The 13,749-nt window shown below is 47.4% G+C and overlaps 1 protein-coding gene across 4 annotated transcripts in view; it reads left to right on the forward strand.

Annotated features, from left to right (window-relative positions):
• FBXW8 (F-box and WD repeat domain containing 8) overlaps window positions 1–13,749 on the forward strand; it is a 123,835-nt gene that overhangs the window by 48,064 nt on the left and 62,022 nt on the right. For all 4 annotated transcript variants that reach the window (XM_062182002.1, XM_062182003.1, XM_062182004.1 and 1 more), the window contains exon 5: window positions 5,667–5,824. In XM_062182002.1, coding sequence (XP_062037986.1) covers window positions 5,667–5,824 — 158 coding nt within the window. The remainder of the gene's footprint in view (window positions 1–5,666; window positions 5,825–13,749) is intronic.

Here is a 13,749-nt window from a genome sequence, read left to right on the forward strand (position 1 = left end):
GCTGCTGCTTATTATGACATTGGACTGTTTCCCATAAGGAGTCCAGTCATTACCCGTTAGGGACCTCTTTTTAAAAATACTTCTAAGCTTACTTATTTTCTGCTGTGAGGTGTACGTGCTCTTCTAGTAAATAAGTCTGAGGTCAGATATTGATAAGCGACCAGAGGAGAGCATTACGTTTATCATGTCTTTAATGAAGGGGCTCCAGAATACCTTTAATAAATACTGGTGAACTCATGACTGCATTTATCCATCTCTGGTTCTCCAAGGAATAATGGGAAAGGCCACAGCTACACTAACTCTGCATAATCATCATTGACTCTGACGCTATTGATTGTGATTAACCAAGATGTATGGAAAACAGTTGTCAGTGTGTAGTGCATGTATCTCGTAAGGTCCATTAAGATGTTCATTATTTTTCAATTGATGCGCCTAAGTCCCGGTTGATGTTTGGCAGTAGTGCATTTCCATAGGACAGCTGCACTGTGGGACTGAGTTCATTTTGTTAATTGCATAATATAACACAGTCATGTTTCATAGAAAATAGTAAATACTCTTGCCGCTATTGATTTGTAATCTTCGCTATCGCTGCAGAAAGCACAGGGAAAGTGAGTAGTTCTTAAAACCTCTACGTGTTAAGGGCGCAGAGGATTCTTGGAACGTGGGTGCTGCACTTTTGGGGGCCTCTGCCTAATTGTGCGCTAGGCTTTAACTGCTTTAACACTTGAGTGTTGCAGGTTGACGCCAGCGGCTCCTTTCCTGTAGGGAGCACTCATGGAGAGTGGATGAGGACTGTCCACGCATCCCTTGCTCACTGGGAGTTTATAGGCCAATGAGGGGTACAGCTGTTGGGGGTCACAGAACACAGCAGGGATGGTAGGGCAGGGAAGAGTCTCTGGGCCAGCTTCCTCCTGGAAGGGACTGTTGGGCAGGGTCTGGAGTGATGAGGGTCTGGCCGGTTAGTGTGGTGGGTGGGGCCGGGATGCTGCCGCTTCTCATTCCCAGAGCCGAGGTGGTCATTAATAATCCATTACAGCATTAATTTTTCTGCTGAGCTCAGGAGGATAGTTTCAGCATCTTTTTCAACACAGGACTATAGGCAGCCACTACTGATTTGTTTATTTGACACACAAATGAGACTATTTGCTGTTCCTGGCCTGAGGCTTCTTTGCAAGGCTTCTCCAGGCTACCGTGGGTACCTGATCAGAATAGAACTGGGACTTTGGGAGGCAGCTGCATGAGTATGAGCCTGCTGATGGTAAAGTTTTACTAACCATTCTGTCTGTCGTCCCACATCACCTGTTCACAGGTTGGGCGGCACGGCATGCACCTGCCAGCCCCATGCTCCTGCGGCCAGCATCTGGAGGTTCGTGGTTGACGTCTTCCTTGCAGTTCACACTGATGGGCTAGGGGCAGGCCTGAGTCACAACATTAAAAATGATAAATTCCTTATGTTGTACTTCAGTGGGGATGGCTCTTCAAAGCAGTGTTTGTGTAAAGACCCTATTGTGTATGGAGGAAAAGGGGCCTGTTGGCTAAGCAGCAGATTGAGAGAACCCTGGGTGCCCTTTGGTCCTAGCTGTGCCACTGATGTTTGGCCTCTGATTGTGACTTCAGGGGAGTCACTAACCTTACTTCTGAGCGCTTGCAAGTGAAAATATACCTCCCCCACCTCGCTTGTTATGATGTCTTGAGAAAATTTGTTTTTAGCAAAAAGTGCTGGCAGCCTGGAAGCAAATTGGAACCTCCGCCAGATATTTATACAAAAAACGAGAGGTCAAAGGTGGTTTTTAGCTGTGCAGTGTTTCTTTCAGTCTGTTCGTCCAAACAAGTGGTCTCCTTGTTGGGAACTTACCAGTTAATGAGAGCTCTTCGTGGTAAATCATTTTAAATTGGCAGCTGCTTGGGAGGGGTTCTGTTCCCATTCTTTGAACAAAAATCAGCTGTGGTCTCTGACCTATTTTTGTAAGGTAAACTCAACCTTGCCAAGCGTGAAACAGCTTGGAAAAGCAGTACCCTTTCCCTGGCCCTGGGCATGGCGGGGGCACATCCTCGCTCACTTGGAAAAGGCTTCTTTCCCCAGTTCTTCTGGAGTGTTCTTCCATCAGCTAACATATTCGTTGCAGTTGTACTTTGCACAGACACTAAGTAGAGAGCCGTCAGCATTGGGGTCCAAAGGCTTTCTGACAATGCAGCAGTCGTGGTGGTGTCTTAACTGGGTGAGTGTAATTGTCATCAGGCAGCAGTAAAGACAGATGTCTGGAGCTCCAGAGAAACTCAGCCCGTTTCCACCTCCACCCAGTGTCTCGTCTCGCGGCTGCTGCTGGCCACTGTTGTTAAGCGCTGATAGATCACATTCAGGGTTTGGTCCAGGTCCCTGTGCTTCAACCGATGTTGTATCCTCATGGAAACGTCTGTTTCTTAGCTAAGTTCATTAGCTCTGAGTCTGACTCCCATTGCAATAGTGCTTTCACTTAGGGTGGATTTCAGAGTGCACCGCTGAACTCGGGTATGTTTCTCTGTCCTCATCAATAAAGGAGACATGGAGTCTCATATTTTACCTCTTCAGTCATTTTGCTGCACAACATTTCTGTGATTATCATGCTCTTGGATCATGACGAATAGTCAGTTTCCATAGGTATCTATGGGAAATTAATTGTGCTTATCTTGTGTTTTCAGAGTTTTAAAATTATTTGAGAGTCAGAGATAGAGAGGGTGATCCATTTCATCTGCCAGTGCACACCCCAAGTGTCCACAATGCACGGGCTGGCCCGGACTAAGGCGAGGTCTGGGCCAAAGCCAGTAGTCAGGAACTTAATCCAGGTCTCCCAGGCGAGCGGGAAGAATGCAGTCACTTGAGCTAGCACTGCTGCTTTTCAGAGTCTGCATTAGAAGGAAGCTGGAGTCAGGAGCTGGAGACACGGATACTGAGCCCAGGCACTCTGGGTGTGGAACACAGGCATCCGAACTGTCAGGCTAAACACATACCTCTTTTCCCCTGTTTTGTGGAAGAAATTCATCTATATGGGTCTTCCATGTGGGTGGTAGGAACGCAAGCACTCTGGCCATTTGCTGCTGCCTTCCAGGTGTATCAGCAGGAAGCTAGATCAATGTGGAGAAGCTGGGACTCAAGCCAGGCACTCCATTATGGAATGTGGGCATCCCAAGTAGCAGCTTAACCTGCTGTGCCACAGCGCCCGCCCCTGGAGCTGTATTTCAGTCCATTTGGAAGTACATGGTAGAAGTCCACTGTCTGTGTTCTGGGTGTTTGGCTTAGCATTAGCACTGGAAGGTGGGTAGTAGAGATCAAAAGGGATGCTGTTCCTACCCACCAGGTTGTTACTGGTGGACACCCCATTTCAGTCACCAGTTACTGATTTGGTTTTAGCTGCACATAAGATGTTTTGACAGGGTCTTCTTGAAGACCTCACAGTTGAGTTGAGGAGCTAGGAGGTACACGTACGGAATGTAACAGTGAATACTCTTTCTTAACATCAAGGGCGTGTAGTTGAGGCAGAGGATGCTTTGTGGAGGAGAGGAGACCTGGGCTAGACATAGGTGCTTGGTGGGATTGGGCTGGGACACGGGTTCTCAGCTTTGGAGGCAAATGGGAAACACTGAATCCTTCCTCCACCTCCAGCTAGTCAGGAGTTGCATTCTGAGAGAAACAGCTTAAAAGGCTCATCGGGGGGCCTGCACTGTGGCGTAGCAGGTAAAGCCGCCATCTGCAGTGTCGACACCCTATACAGGCGCCAGTTCAAGTCCCAGCTGCTCCACTTCCGATCCAGCTCTGCTATGGCCTGGGAAGGCAGTAGAAGATGGCCCAAATTCTTGGGCTCCTGCACCCGTGTCGAGGACCCGGAAGAGGCTCCTGGCTCCTGGCTTTGGATCGGCACAGCTCCAGCCATTACAGCCAGTTGGGGAGTGAACTAGCAGATGGAAGACAGACTCTCTCTCCCTCTCTCCCTCTCTCCCTCTCTCTCTCTCTTTCTCTCTCTCTCTCTCTCTCTCTCCTTCTTTCTGTGTGTAACTCTTTCAAATAAATAAATAAGGCTCATCAGGAACCTTTTAAACATTAATAGAGTGCGATTCTCCCTGAGATCCCTGCGTTCTGCCCCATTACTGTAACTTTTCCCTCCAGGTTTCTGAGCGACATTGTCATCCTTCTCGTCTTTCTTTCCTGAATTGGCCGGTTCCTTCGTACAGAGCTTCATAATCCAGTGGCACACATTCTAGAAATTCAAGTGACTCTGTGGCTGAGCAAGTGACCTTCCTCCAGAGAGTGGCCCGGTGGTGTTGGACTGTGCTCCTGTGCAGGGTGCTTCATTCAGCACAGTCGGATTCAGGACAGTCGGATTGCTGCCTAGGAGCCAGTGGCTGTGCTTTGGCCGAGGCGACATCAGTGTCTGCCTCGTCGCCTGGCCTCAGGGCCCTCCTGCTGTGACTTTGTGTCTGCAGAGGAGCAGTGGTCACCCAGCCGCAGCACCTAGTTCTAGAAAGCACATGTCCTGTGTGGCTCTGTGTGCCACATGCGTGTTCTCCGGGTGCCGTCCTGCAGGTACAGAGCCGGTTTCTCTAACCTGGGGAATTGCTGTGAGCACAGAGTGACCCGTGGGTTACTGAAAACTTGTGTGTTTAGTATGCATTAATACCTTGGGGAAAATGCAGTTACCTTTAGTACATGAAGCACTTCTGAATCTGTCTCCTTGCTTTCTTTGTTAGGAAATCCCACCTGGATTCATCTTCTGTAGAAGCTTCGTGCATGTGTCGTGTCATAGATGAACTAGATCTCAGGGGGTGTGTTTGACTCTGCAGAGAAACCCTGGAGGAGTTGTGGTTGGAGCTGCAGGGAGACTGTGTCTGCCTCTCCGTGTTCCTGAGGCTCTCAGGACTAGATGCTTTACAGGTGAAGTCAAGGCCTCTGCCGTGGCCTCGGGCACTTACACACCTCCGTGGTGGGCAGCATCCCAGCTTGTCATCTGGTCCTCCCTCACCCACGGGGCCTGGGTCTGAGCAGGTCTGACCTGCCTGGGCTTCAGGGCCATCATTTACTGGAGTGACTGCTGTGACAGCACAGGGAGTGCTGCTGTTTCTGCTTGGGCAGAGCTGGGGGGTCCTGCATTCAGTGAGAGCTTTTCATGAGAAGGCAGCACTGTCTGGCTGCTAGAGGCAAAACTTAATTGTTTCAGCAAGTCAAGTAGTCTTTGGGGACTTTCATCAGTCAAATCTGATTCACGGATGAGGTGTTAGAAAGCTTGCGCCTGCAGCACAATCAGGTCTCAGTGTGCGCAGCGTCTCTCCTTCAGTCTTTCCTCTGTGCAAATCCTGTGGCTCATACAGACTTCTGCTGGTGAGTCCTGTGGCAGGAGAACTTAAGGCAGCAGATTGGTTATAAAAGTGTGAAAGGAACAACAAGGAGATCTTGATACTGGATTTCTTATTCTAGTTTCTCACTTGACACAGGCACCATTGTGCTGTGAGAACAGGAAGCATGTTCGCAGCCTTCTGTCATCTCGTTGACATTTCTTCCAGCCGGAGTTACTATCCACCCAGAGCCGCAGGCGTGCTCCCAGGCCCACCAGAGCTTGTTCCTCTGTTGTGTTTTATGCCTCTTGCTGTTTTCCTTTCAATCCCTTTTTGGAACAGAGTGTGTCCTTCTCTTCCAGATACACATCAGGGGATGTGAGGGTGTGGGACACCCGCACCTGGGACTATGTCGCCCCCTTCCTGGAGTCGGAGTTTGAGGAGGACGAGCCTGGAATGCAGCCATATGTCTCCTTTGTGAGGATAAACAGCTCGCTGGCGGTAGCAGCCTATGAGGATGGTGAGTAACTGCAACCTCCTCCCTATTAAGGGAAAAAAAAGCTTTACAGAAATTAAGCAGCTGTGGCCAGCTCCCCCTCTCACCCATGTGGGCACACACACATGTTCACACATGTGTGTGCACACACATGCTCTCTTGCCTTTATGTGAAGAAGTTGGCCAGTCACCTTCAGTGCGTTAGTAGGCACAGGAACACAGCACCTATTAAAACTGGGGTTTAATTCCTGCTGGAACTGTCAGTCTGGGTGTTAGTGCCAGACAGGAGGCTAGCCAAGCCATCTTAAGCAAATAACTTGTTTGGTGTAAAATATTACATATACTTGGCCTGCTTTTCCTTGAGTCTCTTCTCAGTCCTGAGAGAATGGTGGAAAGGGGAGAGACACAGAGAATCTATGGACAGATAGACATAGAAACATAAAGGCAGTGCCTACCTTCTCCTGGCACCAACATTCCACTAGGAACGTTGATGGTAGCGTGTTCTCTCTCTGGTCCCCATAGAATTCTTTGTGTGGGAACAGCTGTGGACTTAGAGCAGAACAGTCTCAAATCAGCTTGACCTAAGTAATGACACACTTGGTAATTATAGCTAACAGAAGTAATGACGTCTGTGGCCATCCAGCCCATCACCGGCCTCTTGTGCTCCCAGCCTCCTTTAGGGTGTCAAGTTTGAGTCTCCATTTACCTGAAAGTTGGGGTGCTGCATTTCAGAAGGTTCACATTCATGCCGTGGCCCCTTTGCAAATCTTCAGTCAGTGGAACATTGTCACTTGGCTCAGGGGGACAAAACTACAGTGAAGTAGCCACTGGGGAATTTTGTGCCTATATTCCATTTAAAAATTAGAGCTGAGTCTTGAAAACATCTTTATTAGATTGACAATGTGAATGGTTTGATTGCCAGTAGATTCCATTGATGGGTTATTTTAAGCCTATAGAAATTTGGTTGGGCTGTTTTCTGTGGTATAATTATTATTAATATTTCATATGTGTTGAGATTCTGGATAGGTTTTTTTTTTTTTCAAAATGCAAAGATTGCAGTACTTGTAAGTCAGCATCATACAATTTTAGAATCATCTAATGGCCTCCCCTGCTATACACACACATGAATGTACACACGCATATTCTACCAGTGGGAAAACGGGTCCTAGAAAGCCAGCCGAGTACTCTGCTTCAGGTCCAAGTCAGTTGTGAGCCAGTATGATCGTGTGTCCTGGGCCATGCTGTTTGTGTAGTTCTCAGCACAAGAAATGTGAGCCCAGGGGCCAGCATTGTAGTGTAGCAGGTAAAACTGCTGCCTGGGGTAGTCAGCATCCCATATGGGCGCCAGTTTGTGTCCTGCCTGCTCTACTTCTGATCTAGCTCCCTGCTAATGGCCTAGGAAAAACAGCAGAAAATGGCCCAAGTGTTTCGACCCCTCCTACCCACATTGGAGACCTAGATGAAGCTCCTGGCTATGGTTTGGCCCAGCCCTGGCCATCGCGGCCATCTGGGGAGCAAACCAGTAGATGGAAGATCTCTGTGTCCCTCTCTAACTCTTTGAAGAGAATAAATAAATCTTTAAAAAAAAAAAAGTGAGCTTAATTTATTTGCACACCATGTCTCATATCCCATGAGTTTGAAGATTCAGCCTGAAGGAGATTTCTTCGCTATTGTTGCACAGAAATATTGGGAGCCATGTAGATATGAAGAGTCTATTTTCATTGGTAAATACTTGGAACTGATTGCCAAAATATATTTTAAATACTTGAGTTCAAAAATTATATTTAAAATTCAAACAGAGCAAAACCATATGTAAAACACAAAAGAAAACATATTGGAAGCCAGTGTTGTGATTCAACATTAAGTCTCCACTTGGGTTTCTTGCATCCCATGGCAGAGTGTTGGCTTGAATGTTCTGGTTCCAATTGAGCTCCCTGCTGATGTGCCTGGGAAGCAGCAGATGATGTCTCAAGTACTTGAGTTCCTGCCACCCACATGGGAGAACTCGATGGAGTTCTGGCTCCTGGTGTTAGCTGGCCCAGCCCTGACTGTTGTGGCCATGTGAGGAGTGAATCAGCCGATGGAAGAGCTCTTCCTCTGTCTGTTCCGTCTCTCTGTCATTCTGCCTTTAAAATGAATCCACAACAAGTGTCAGAGTTGCATGGCTGTTTCTTACATATATTTTTTAAAAGATTCATTTATTTATTTGAAAGTGTTATACAGAGAGAGAAGGAGGAAAGGGGGGTGGGGAGTGTCTTCCATCCACTGGTTCACTCCCTAATTGGCTGCAACACCCAGAGCTGTGCCAATCTGAGGCCAGGAGCCAGGAGCCTCTTCCAGGTCTCCCACACAGGTGCAGGGGCCTAAGGACATAGACCATCTTCTGCTGCTTTCCCAGGCCATAGCAGAGAGCTGGATGGGAAGTGGAGCAGCCGGGACTCAAACCGGTACCCATATGTGATGCCAGCACTACAGGCAGTGGCCAGCCCATGTGTGGCTGTTTCTGTGCTTCTATTTCCTCTGATTCTACATGAAGGCCCTGTGCTATATGAATTCGTTTCCATTGTGTTTTCAGTTGTCTTTTTTTTTTTCCCTCTGCAAATTGCTTGTCCCTGTCTGTCCTTATTTTTCTTTTGCTTGTTATTGTTTCCAGTTGAAAAGGGCTCAGGAAATAACCTTTGTCATATGTATTTCATATAGCTATGGTTTGTCATTCTTCAGTGAACTCTGAGTGTTTCCGGATGTAAGGGATATGTGTATGCAAGGGAGATTTTAATTTTTTTTTTTTAAGATTTATTTTATTTGAAAGACAGTAACAGAGAGAGGCAGAGACAGAGAGAGAGGTCTTCCATCTGCTGGTTCACTCCCCAGATGGCCGCAACAGCCGGAGTTGTGCCAATCTGAAGCCTGGAGCCAGGAGCTTCTTCCAGGTCTCTCACGTGGGTGCAGGGGCCCAAGGACTTGGGCCATTTTCTTCTGCTTTCCCAGGCCATAGCAGAGAGTTGGATCAGAAGAGGAGCAGCCAGGACTGGAATCAGCGCCCATATGGGATGCCGGCACTTCAGGCCAGGGCTTTTAGCCCACTGCACCACAGCGCCAGCCCTGGGAGATTTTAATTTTTTAATCCGCAAGTGAGTGGGTTTTATTTTATAATTTAATATTTTTGACTAAGTAATGCATTTTTAGAGTTCAGATATTAAAATTGTATTAACAGTTCTACCTTGAAGTTTTACTTCCACTCACTTTTGTCTATCCTGTTTAAAGATTTATTTATTTATTTGAAAGTCATAGAGAAGTACAGACAGATCTTCGATTTGCCGGTTCACTCCCCAAGTGGCTGTAACAGCCAGGGCTGAGCCAGGCCAAACCAGGAGCTTCATCTGGGTCTCCCACATGGCTGGCAGGAGCCCAAGCACTTGAGCCATCCTCTGCTGCTTTCCTAGGCCATTAACAGGGAGCTGGATCAGAAAAGGAGCAGCTGGGACATGAACTGGTGCTTGTATGGGGCGCCGGCGTTGTAGACAGTGGCTTTACCTGCTACGCCACAATGTCAGCCCTTGTCGATTCTGTTCTAGAGTAACTGGATGTTTACTTTGTTTTATAACTTTCCAATATTTGATATTAGCAATCCAAGCAACTAGGCTTATCAGTTCTTCTCCCTCCCCCTTTTTACGTGAAAGGCTGTGAACAACATTATGTAACGTTCTGTGTCTTGGCCCTTGTCACTTAGTGAGAGATCTTGAAAGAAGTGTTGCTGTGTAGAGAGCGGGCCCTCCCTTTCCACACCTGCACGGTGTTCCTCGCGTGCAAGCTCCTGGCTGGTGAAGAGCAGCTGCGTGGTATCTGGTCTTTTGCTGTGACAGGTAGTGTTGGAACACACATGATGTTTCGTGAGTGCAGGAGAAAGATTTCCAGGTCAGAGGGTATATGCAAATGGGCATGTATGCTGTTTGGCAGTCTTAGCCACAAGGTATCAGGATGTGTCCGTTTCCTCACAGTTTTACCAGCACAAAGGATGTTTTGAACTTTTGAGTGTTTTTCAGTTTTAACAGATGGGAAATATGAGTGTAGGGTTTTTGTTTTGTTTTGTTTTTTGGACAGGTGGAGTTATAGACAGAGAGAAAGGTCTTCCTTCGTTGATTAACTCCCCAAATGGCCGCTATGGCCCGTGCTGCGCCGATCCGAAGCCAGGAGCTAGATGCTTCTTCCTGGTCTCCCACGCGGGTGCAGGGCCCAAGCGCTTGGGCCATCCTCCACTGCACTCCCAGGCCACAGCAGAGAGCTGGACTGGAAGAGGAGCAACCGGGACAGAACCCAGTGCCCATATGAGATGCCGGCGCCGCAGGCGGAGGATTAACAAAGTGAGCCACGGCGCCGGCCCCTGAGTGTAGTTTTTAATATGCATCTCTGTTAGTGTGGAAGTGGTTGATTTTTTTTTCCATATGCATGTTTGCCTGTAGATCTTTCTTTTTCTGTTACTGTCCTGCCTTATTTCTTTATATTTAAGTCTTGGTCAGGATAGAGTTTATCCTTAGTTAGCATGAGTTCTGAATCCAACTATATCTTTTTTTCCAATGTCTCTTATCAGAAAGTCTGTCTGTGCTTAACCGGAGTGTAGTGCTGTCTTTATAAGCTTTTAGATAAGGAATTCCTTTTGTGTTTGGGTCTGTTGCTGCATTTCATGTTCTGTTCCAGTAGGTGCATCCAGCAGTTACTCTACACCATCAGGCTGCCAGTGCCATCCTTCTGGGTTTCCCATCATGCTCGGGAAGGTGATACTCTGAGATTAGGTCGGGCTGTAGGATCTCAGGGCTGCAGCCTTGGTAGCTTTGACTTGTCACAAGTTCATTGTGGTATTCAGGGTTATTTCTTTTCTAAGAACTTGTGTGTATGCTTGGTCCTCTTCCAGCTGAGCTTGACTGACCAGCCTGACGCGGGTGCTCACCCCTTCCCTGGATCTCGGGCAGCGTTGTCTTTGGTCTCACTGCAGCTGAACACAGTCACCACAACATTTGTATCACCGTGTTTGTGACTATTTACTTCCGGGCAGAGATGAACTCAAATAACTAAACGCTCATTTTTGTATTGCTCCTCCCCAGGAGCAGCTAACTGGCACTTCTTAGGCCAAAATAAGGCAAAAGGGAAATTTACCTCATGGGGCTGCTGTATGAAATTTGTGACTGTGCCCCATAGAAAAGAAGAAAAAGATAATAAATAAAATGAGTTAATGAACTTCAACTCTCGTGGTTGTGCCAGCAAGAAGCTCTGTAGCCACTGAGCCCCCTGGGTGGTCCCTGGCATCTTCTCCGGGGAAGGATCCTATCGGGGCAGACAAAGACTGCTTTGGGTCGTCCCCACATCGTGTGTCGCCTCCATGCCCTGTAGGGGCACTGAACACGCACCTGGGGTGGTAGGATTTGGCAAGGTGAGCCACAGTTGTGATTTTTTGAATTCCAACCCACTGGCCTCATATTTCTTCTGCCTTGTTTCCGATTGTCAGCACTGGCCGTCCTCCAGTTTGATTTTACCACTAATTGTGTTGCACGTTACCGTACCGAAATGAATCAAATCAAAATGCTTTTCCTGGAGCATTAGATAAAGCAGGCGAAGGTTCTGAGTAATGAGCAGATGCTGCTAATGCAGGGACAGCAGAGACCTTGCCAGGACTCCATCTGCTCCATGCTTGCCTGCCTTTGGCCTTGAGCCACAGCATTAGGGAATGGCAGTGCGCTCGGAACCAGCTCCCTGCTCACAGGGTGGGTCTTGAAAGCCCACTCTTCGGTGAGAAATGAGACGACATACTTCCTGGGAGCAGAGAAGTTGTTGTTTGTCCTGCTAAGTGGGGACAGTGCACGTCAGCATGTGGCCGCCGAGATGGGGCAGCCAGCAGCCGTTCTGTGGTGCCATCGAGCGAGGCAGAGTGGCTTCTCCACTCTCGCAGCTCTTGCAGTGCGATTGTCTGAGCACACACATGCTCCATTGTCCAGGACCGCGCCTGCCCAAGGCCAGGGCGCGCTGATTCCTCATTTACTGAGTCTTAACAGTAGTTGGGGTGATCTCCAGGCTTTTTAGTGATCATCAGTAGGATCCTGTTTTAGTTGGAAAGGTGGGGAAACTAGGCAATCCTGAAGTTTTATTTATGACTTTAAGTGTAATAAATCAGTTCTTCCATAATTGTGCTTATGCCTCTCGTTGATCTGTTGATGAGGACTCTGGGATAAAATGGCATGACCTCTGAATGGATACACGGTTTCCTCCCATCTCCTCTCTGTCAGCAGTGAGCTGTGAAAGGTGGAGTATTAGCGTGTTGACATATTGCTAGGGAGATGGCTTGGACAAGGGATGGGGGATGGTGGAGGTTTATGGTACATTTCAAGACCTTTCTTTTCAGGTCACTTTTCCCTTAGAATCTTGGAAAATTAGTTCTTACCTGATAGCTTTGCCTATGCTATAGGTCTAGGAGGCTTCTTCAGACACTCCGCAAACAAAACAAAGTGATGCTTTCTGGCAAACCAGCCCCAGACAATCAGATTCAGTCCTTTTAAAAGATAAGGTTCATCTGTACATTTAAACAGTTTGCCTAACAGTGGAAATGCGCATATTTTAAATATATTCAGAAGAGAAGTAAAACCTGTAAGTGCAGAGCGCTGGGGCGTCGGCCTTTCCAGTTGGTCCCTGCCCCGCGCGTTCCAGGACGTGCACCGTGTGTCAGAGCTGAGCCGAGAGCCTGCGTTCTCTGCTGCAGGCAGTGGCTGAGCACAGCTGCTCTTCTGAAAGTTGCCTGTGCTACGGAGAGGAGAGCTGGACGTGGCACTTGCCCGAGCTCTGGACTGCACGTGATCACAGCTGAATAGAGGGCCAGGCGCCTCAGGCCGGAGCGCACAGAAACCACGATCATCTCCGGTGGAGTGGCGAGGCTTCTGGGAAAGTTTTAAAAATCAATTTCAAAAGAAATTCTAGGTCTTTGGACTTTAAAACAGAACTGTGCTGTGGGGTCTCAGTGTCTGAATTTGCGTTTTATGTTTTACTAAGTGATTACCCACGTGTCCGTGTTTACCTTGTAATGTATTCTTTGCCTTGCCAAGAGATCCACAGATGAATTCTTAGGGATTTGGAAGCTCCCAAATTTAAGAAACACTCTGTACGAGGCATAAACTAACATGATCAATATCTAGGATAAATATGAATTTCTGAATTACTGAGAAAATAATTTTTCTCATGCAGAAGAAAGTGGCACATTGAATTTCTGATGCAAGATTTAGTGCTAATCCTTTGGTTTACTGGGGATAATTTTACTGAAAACTAGGTTTTGAATAATACACAGTGTGATACTTAAATTGCAAGTAGCTGCCTGTCTTATTACAGTTGAGGTTAAAAACCAAAAGGAGCAATAAATCACGCAAGGTGGCTTTGGAGAGATGGTTTAAATTAGAGAAATAAATTGCCCAAGTTCTTAAATGTACCTAATGATAACCTAATCGAGCATGAATTTGCTTTTTTCAAGGCAGATAAATTGAATTTTAAGTGAGAGAATTTAATTTCCCTTTCAGTACTTACAATTTTAGTTGTAGCATTTATTCCGTTCTAAACCCTAGGGTTTTTATCAAAGCAGAAATAAGTGTGGGAATGAATGTATTTTTGTTTTAAAAGTAAAATGTGTCTGCTTGCCTTCCTTTTTAGTCAAAAGCCATTAGGCGGGCCTGAGTGGAGTCGAAAGGAAGCCCAGTGGGCCTGGGACAGTGGGAGGAGGGGGCCTGAGGGGAGCAGCGGCCTGGAGGGCCTGGGAGGTCGGCCATGGCCATGTGGGTATGTGGGAGCTTGAGCCGGATTCCTCACTATTGGAGAAGGAAGGTACAAATAAGGGGTAGGGGTGGACTGGGTGGATCCTGTGGGGCTGGATTGCAATAGGAGATGTTGAGGTGGAGTTTATGGTGTTGTAGCTAGAGAAGT

Source organism: Lepus europaeus, chromosome 23 (genome assembly GCF_033115175.1).
Source record: "Lepus europaeus isolate LE1 chromosome 23, mLepTim1.pri, whole genome shotgun sequence".
NCBI lineage: Eukaryota > Metazoa > Chordata > Mammalia > Lagomorpha > Leporidae > Lepus > Lepus europaeus.